Source organism: Dromiciops gliroides, chromosome 2 (genome assembly GCF_019393635.1).
Source record: "Dromiciops gliroides isolate mDroGli1 chromosome 2, mDroGli1.pri, whole genome shotgun sequence".
In the NCBI taxonomy this organism is placed as follows: Eukaryota; Metazoa; Chordata; class Mammalia; order Microbiotheria; family Microbiotheriidae; genus Dromiciops; species Dromiciops gliroides.
In genome coordinates this window covers 407,184,336-407,191,961 of record NC_057862.1, presented here as the reverse complement: position 1 = coordinate 407,191,961, position 7,626 = coordinate 407,184,336, and the positions used below count along the sequence as shown (strand labels likewise).

The 7,626-nt window shown below is 50.8% G+C and overlaps 1 protein-coding gene across 1 annotated transcript; it reads right to left on the bottom strand.

Moving 5' to 3' along the window:
• Positions 1 to 1,664: 1,664 nt before the first annotated feature.
• Positions 1,665 to 5,267, bottom strand: CBLN1 (cerebellin 1 precursor). The gene is made up of 3 exons (XM_043988702.1): positions 4,986 to 5,267; positions 4,714 to 4,833; positions 1,665 to 3,426 (listed from the first exon to the last, which is right to left on the bottom strand). The coding sequence occupies exons 1-3, from the start codon at positions 5,247 to 5,249 to the stop codon at positions 3,229 to 3,231; spliced, it is 582 nt and encodes a 193-aa protein (XP_043844637.1). The 5' UTR covers positions 5,250 to 5,267; the 3' UTR covers positions 1,665 to 3,228.
• Positions 5,268 to 7,626: the final 2,359 nt, after the last annotated feature.

Below are 7,626 nucleotides of genomic sequence, written 5' to 3'. Positions count from 1 at the left end.
ACGAGCAGCACGGAGGGTGGACAGTTCGAACACGTTCCAAGGCTTCTAGGCTTACCAGGAAAAGCAGAGAAAGAGGGAAGAAGTGATCTCGTGCGTGCACCGCCCGGTAGGAACCGAGAAGTGTACCTGTGGGGAACCGCTGAGGGAGAAGTATGCAGTGATCGCAGTGCTGATCCGAGCCAGATGTTAGGATACAGGTCCGAAGCCTGCGAATTAAGAAAAAGCTACTAGTGTTGGGCCGAAGCCATACCCAGCCTCAGCTCCAAATCTCCTGGACCCACAACGGAGGTCCCACAGGCATCCCAGACACAGAGCCTTCAGCCCTCTGCTGTTAGAGAACGAGACGCGCTCGAATTCCTCCGCCCTCTTGCAGGCCCCAAGACCCACCGCCAGCCAAGCAGGAGAGAACCCTTCAGCGAGGCCAAGGATTGAGAGGGGCAAGGATCTAGGGCGCCCGCGGGAATAGGATCATTAAAGGAATGAGGGTAGACAGGCCTTCCGGCATCCGAAACCCCAAGGGGGCAGAAGGTAAGGTACACGGTTTTCTCCCAGGCAGTAACCGAGAGACTGCAAATGCAGCGACATTAGGCAGGGGGAAAAAAGAAAGAAAGAAAAGAAAAGAGCAAAACCAAAAATAAACAAAAACCCCAACAAAATGAGCAAAGCACCCTCAGACTTCTGAAAGGGCCAAGAAAAATTGCGAACTCTAAGGGCCCCGTGGCTTTTGCTCCTGGGTCCAGACTCCCCACCCTATAAGACTCTAAAAAGAGGCCCTACACTCAACCAGGAGTCACCTCTGCCGGGGAACCCACCACCTGAGTAAACCAGAGCCGGCAAATCGACCTCTATGCCAGCTAGATTTTCGGCCTCTGCCACCAGAAAGAAAAGCCTCGTGTGGAGAGTAGTGATGCTCAGGACCCATTGAGTACCCTTCGTAAGTTTGTGGCCACTGTTGATTTTTGAGCCTCGTTCTCTCGGCCACCCAATAGGCAGAAGGAATAAGTCCTGAGGAGGAATGGGGGAGGGGAAGGAGGTGGGGGAGGGAGACAGAGGAATGAGTTTTCTTTTTCTTTATTTTCCTCTTGGACTACTCTCACTCTGACATCAGTCTGCAGTAATCTTCAGTTGCAAATGATGTTATTTATGAGCAAAAAGAAACTCAGTCAAATATCCAAGCCCTAGGAGATGGTCACTAACCCAGTCATTGTAAACACAGTTTGGGACTAGATGAAGAGTAGTAGGGAGAAAGCTGCCTGTTTTCAGGAACATCAGGCTTTTCAGAAGGCAAGCAACAGAGAAGAGAAAGCGGCTAGATGCAGGGATACTCCGGACAGGTTTGGGCTTCAGCCTAGTCCCCACTTGCCTTGTGAAACTATTATCCAGACAAGTCCCGTGAATAAATAAGAAAGGGTTGCTTATTATGCTACTATTAATTTCCCCCCTAGGAGCTAATTAAATTGCTTCCTGAAACTCGGGTCTGGAGATAACCAGAAGACACTTAACCCTGGAAGGGCTGAAAATCATGCGTGAAGCCAGAAGACTTTTACTGTACATCTCCGAAATTCCTAGGGCTGGGTACCCTCTCCCCAGTCCCGCCCAGAGCCTGGGCCCAAAGCCTCCCGAGTCTCCCGCATAAACAGGCCTCCGACTCCGCCAGCCTTCCATTAAGTCTTCAAATGAAGTTGTTTATTAGACTTTTGCTTTGACATTATATTCAGATACAGTCAGAATCGCGGACAGGCCTTTTTAATAAAAGTAGTCATCTCTGAGTACTGCAAAATTAAAGCATTTTTACATCTCTTAAAGACCAGAAACCAAATCAGAACAGCGGACCGAGAGAGGAGTAGACAGGTTGGTGATTCCAGAGAGGGTGATATAAAATGTCACCGGAGCCAGTCCCGAGAATCCAGAAGATGGTGGGCAGCTGACTGCATAGGCCCCGGGGTGGTTTCATATTTGGATTAATCTTCCCTTTTTGGTGCTGCGCCTCCCTTCTCAAACTGCACTTCAGTCACTGGTCTGGGCGTTTGCTGTCACCAGAAGGGTCGGCCAATTTTTAAGTCTTGAGTAAAAGCAGCGAGGAAGCAGAAAGCGAGGCAGGCGCAGAGACGCAGGGCATCTTAAATGTTAGGCGGGTTGGACAGGCCCGCTCGGTCGGGCTAGAACTTCCTGGCCCAGTCTTCAGTTAAGCGCGCTAAAGATAGCTAAGCGTCTGAACCGCTTTCTCCTCCTGACCCCGCCTCCAGCCTAGGAGGGCTCGAGGGTTGCTCTGAAAAACCCTGTTTCTTTCTGTTTCAGAAAAATAAAAGTCCCACTTAAACTTTATTGTATTAGAGCCAAATTAAATTCTCGATATTCACACATATATTACAGAGTAAGAGAGTAAAAGGTCAGTAATACTTCCTGGCATTTAGTTGGGACACATTCGACGAGAGCAAACCAAGGACCAAAACATTGAGCAGCCTTAATAGTTCACAATCACTTAGAATATTACATAGAAATACAAAGATGCTCTATTCTGCCAGTTTTCACTGGGAATAGTTCTTCACGTAGAAATTATTCTTCCCCCTCCCCCCTTTGTTTTTTTTTTAATTGTCAGTCATTCAACAGCAAGGCAGTCTTTTCTCCTTCACCATGGCATCTGTGTATTTAAAAACAAAACATAACAAAACCCTTCCAGTAGTTAATTCTTCGGTGGAGTTTAAGATGAGGAGTGCTTCTCAAAACGAAAACTCCACTACCAACAACAACCAAAAAGAAAAAAAAAAGTTGCCAAGAACAACGTTAGAGGGACAGAGTGGGGTCGGGAAGTCGAAAAGGATATGGTAGCTTACACTGTTGAAATACAACCTTTCATTTAGCTAAATCTGGGGTCAGGATAAATGGAGTAAGGAAGAGCATGTTGCAATTGGAGATTTTAAAAAATCAATTACAAGGCAGCTTCTTTCTTGACTACGACTACCAAAATGGGGAGAGGAATGGTATTCTTCAAAACAGATGTACACAGATCTAAGTGGGGCTTAGTTTCTCTTTTATAAGTGAACTTTAGAAGTTTGCTGTCCAGAGCTCTTTATACCTGGCTATAACTTGGGACTTCGCAGGAAATTCTCCACACTTGTCGATTTCTTTTTCTCTACCTCTCCTTCTCCTTCTTTCTTTCTCCCTCCCCCTTCTCTCTATTCTCCCCCTCTCACTCCCTCCGCTTAGCTCCAGCGATGAGTTAGTTCCTTAGAGAGGGAATACGAGAAATCCAGAGAATGTCGAGTATTTCCAGCCCCCCATCAAGTTCCCTCGCTCCAATTTGAGGTACGCTCGGTCCCCCTTCTCCATTTGTATTAGGACACCATTGCTGGCTGCCTCTCGGGTCACATCCTGGTCCCCAGCGAAAGCCGAGATCACGGGCCACCCGTTTAACATCAGGCTCACCTGGAGGCAAAAAAAGGGGAAAAAAAGCAGCTCGAGTCAGCTGAGCAGACAGCGTGTAGCCCAAGCAACCAGCTGGGACAAGGAGAAATATCCACAAAGGTGAGGGGAGAGGAAGGGAGGGGTGGTCGGACTGCAGTTTAACACAGGAAGTTCTTAGGGGAGGAGGAAGAAGAGGCAAGAGGGGGAAAGGGGGTGGGGGGAAGGATATCCAGACAATTTGATTGCTGCTAGAAACGTTGGGTGATAGCCTCTGCTGGGTGTCTGAAGGCAACCGTGCTAAAGGAGACAGTAAATTTGAACGTTTACCAAAGCTTTTAATTAAGTGCTGCCTTAGCACCGAAAAGATTCTATTAGCCACTAGACGTATCTGAAAGGGCAATTACAGAGTTAAGGGATTCAGGAATAAAGAAATCCAGATTTAATGTCCCTAATACCAGCTTCACGGAATAAGCTCTGTTCAGCTGTCTCTGTGCTGGCTGCTTCTTTCAAGAGGGCGGGTCATATTGTAGCGTCCTAACACTACACTCTCCAATATAGCAAACCAGTGCCACTAGAACCCTTGGACTACCGGTATCCTTGAGCCAGAGCGCAGCGTCGGGTGCTTAAAAATCTCTCTTTTGGACTATGTTCTCTTCCTTGTATCCAAACCCAATAACTTAATCCTCGAATTAGGCACACAGGTGCTAGCCATAAATACAAGTTCTTGTCTTCCATAGGCACCTAGCTATCCCCCTTTGCCCAGTACTGAAGTTTCCACCTCCTGCGTTTTCCCTGTGAGGCTCAAAGATCCTCACTGTCTTGGGAAAACTAGAGAGACTCAGGCAGGCGACGACGGGAGCCACCTAGCCCCCAACACCCCTGCTTAAGATCCAAGCAGCTAGCTTAAAGGAATACGGGAAATAGGTCTCCGAGGTTGCTAGCCCGGATCCTGTCCGTGGTGCTGAACGAGGGTTCAGCCATCAACCTCCACTCAGCCCTAGTAGTCAAAGAGTAGGGCAACTAAGGAGATAACTGTTGAGCCTGAGGTTGCAGGCTGGATGGAGAATCTGTCCCTGAAACGGGGCACAGGAGACAGTCAGGGGCAGGGAAGCTGAAACCTTAACCTTGACGATGAGAAGCCCCCGAGCACTCCTGGCTTCCTACGCGCATCTCTCCAGGAAGATGGAATCGCACCCAGCCCCTCCATCTAACCACTGCAGCCCCATCATATAGCCCGCCTCACACCCTCCCAGCCCTAGGAAATCTACTCCCAAGGGTCGCCTGGGGTCAGGGTTGCCCGGGGCTGACCTGGATGGTCTGTCTGTTGTAGACTTTCACCACGTGGAAGTTAAAACTGTAAATCCCTTTCCGTGGGGAGATGAAAGTGCTTCGCTCCGGGTCGAAGTTATTCCCGATGTTCACTAGTACCTACAAAAGGACAGGGATGGGAAGTGGGAGTAGGAAGAAGAGAGATGTCAGGCTCCAGAAAGCTGCAGGATAGGGACCCCACAGCAGGGCTCCCTCCTACCCGCGTTCCCAAGCCCGAAGGCTCTAGCTACCAGAGGGCAGGAGCTACTCACCTGGTCAAAGTAAATGATCATCGTACGGTTGCTCATTTCTGACGGCTCGTGATTAGTGCTCCGAATGGCGGAGAAAGCCACCTTGGCGCTGCCAGAGCGCACGGAAATTCCCAGCGCCGTGCCCGTGGGATCGGACGTGGGGTTGGAATCGCAAACCACCAGGCACTTGCCCTCCAGCACGATGGGCTCCGTCTCATTCTGCCCACGAGCCGGCCCAGCCAACCAAGCTGCACCGAGCAGCAGCAGCTCCAGGGCGCCCATCATCGCTCCGGAGCCCTCCCCACCCCCCCACCCCGGGGCTGTCTGTCCGCGCCCCCCCGCCCCCCCCCTCCCGCGCTGGGGCTGCTTGTTCTCCTCCCCTTCACTCAGCTTCACTAGTAGCTTTGCGCTCGCAGCTCTCCTCCCGGGGCTTTGCTTTGCAAACTGCCGCTCACTCCTTTTGCAACCTGCCCAAACTCGACCCCCGCTCCTGGGGGCCCTCAGGAGCGCCCTGCAAGCGGTCGGCGCTGCGCGGCAGTCCTTGGATGCATAGCCGTCGCCGCTGCCTGGGTAGCTCTCGCCCGGCTCCAGCTCCCGCTCCCACCGCTGCCGCCGATCTGAATTATTGATGCAGCCGGCGCTGCAGCCGGAGCCCGGGCGGAGCTGAACGCGCGCTGAGCACAAAGGCGCGGACCGCTGGTCTCAAGCCCCGCCCCCTTAGCCCCTCCTCTCCCTATACCCCTCCCCCCGGAACCCCACCCCTCTTAGTCTTGCTCCGCCCAGCCCCAGACTGAAGCCCCTCCCTTCAGCCAATCTCGCAGCGCCTCGCTTCCGCCCCAACCAATGACTGAGCGGTCCGCGCACAGCCACCTGACCACAGGAGCTGTGGTTATTAGGGGCGCCGAGGCAGGTGGCGCGCGGCATCCTTGCTAGAGCTCGGGTACCGGAACCGACCAAGGGAGTAAAGGAAAAGAGAAAGAGAGGGCTTGGGAGGAAGCCGAGATGAGGGAGCACGCGACTGCCCGCCAGCCAGCCAGCCCTAACTGTATCAACCGTCGCCAATTGTCGGTCCTTTTCAGTTCGGGCTGCGGGCTGAGCCGGATCAGCACCGCTGCCCTCCTCCTCCGCCCCATCCCTCCCTTCCTCTCCCCGCTCAGCCCCCGCCCACCGCTCTCGCCCGGCTTTCAGGTAGGGGGGCGGCGCAGGCTTCACTTCAGCTGGGAGGTGGGAGAGGGACGGCCTGTTAGATTGGCTTAGCAAAATAAGCCTCTGGGAGTTCACCGGGGTGTACAGGGGACTTGGTGCGGGGCTGCGGGGTCGGTGTTGAGTACAAGTGGGAGGAACAGTGTGGCTAAGAGTGTACGCCACGGCGTACAGGGAAGGGGCGTGTCGGCGCCTGCGCAGAAGGCTCCAAGGGGGCGGAGCCCTCCTCTTGGCCTTCCCCCAAGGGAGGGCACGTGTTCCTGGGGCTGGAAGGAGAGTAGAGGGTGGAGTCTGGCTAGAAGCTCCTCCTAGTCTGGGCGACCTACTGTGCTGGGTTTCAGAAGAGAAGTTGCACAGCTTCCCCTTAAAGGACAGTCAAGGTTATTGAGCTCCACCAACGTATTAGTCCTTATATAGATATTCGGAGAAAATGTCACTATCTCTTTCTAGACTCCCTTCTGTATCGTCAGTGCTATTTAGCGCCCAAAACGTAGTTCCAGCCAATGCCAAGGTCTCTTTGAAGACAGCTCAGGATCTCTTTGCTGCTCCGTCCCCCAACCCACATAGACCCCTTCTTGTATGCCACGGGCGTAGCAATTCTATCTCCTACCAAATAACTCTTACTAGCCTGGTGTGCTGCTGAAAAATATCTAGAGAAAAGGACGGAGCTAAATCTTAACTCAATCCGTCAGCACCCAATGTAGTGCCAGCCTCCTGTGGAAAGCCTATTAGGTTACAATTCTCGTGAATCTCAGAGCCCCCGTTAATGGAAGTGATTGAGAAAAGGATACAGTTTCTAAATGACATTTTCAAATAATGTAATGTGTACAATATCTTAGGGATATTTGGATCGCCATGAGTTATAGTTTATTAGTTAATGGGATATGAGGGACTTTAATTCCCCCAGTCCCTAATCTGTTTTTGATGTTTTGAATGCTATCACCTGAAGACTCACTAGCTCTAGTGGAATTCGTTTCTATAGCACCTTGAGCAGTATTGCTTTCTTTTTCAGACTCTTATCCTTTGTTCTCCTGGAATTAGGCACAAAGGATTTTTTTTTTAGTCCCTGTATCCTCCTCAATTCCAACCTCGCCCTAATGATAAACATGTAATTAATCAGGAAAAAGGAAATTAGATATCCATACTGAGTGTGTGGAAAATGTATATGTGGTTAAACACATACACCTGTTAGAAGCCAAAATTTCTTCAAAATGGTCACAGGATATTTTTACCAGCTATTACATACCCTTATTTAATTCTACAGCATACAAGTTTGGGGAGCCTAAACTTTCAAGTATATTCAGAGTAATGTGGTTTTGGCAACATTAAAGATTGGAGATTTATTGGTAAACTACAGACCTGTAGAGAAGATTGGGCCATCATATTCTCTATCAGTTTCCTGTCATAGTACATTAAATTGCCTTGGACTTCGAGCAAGAAGACAAGCATGTTTAAGCAA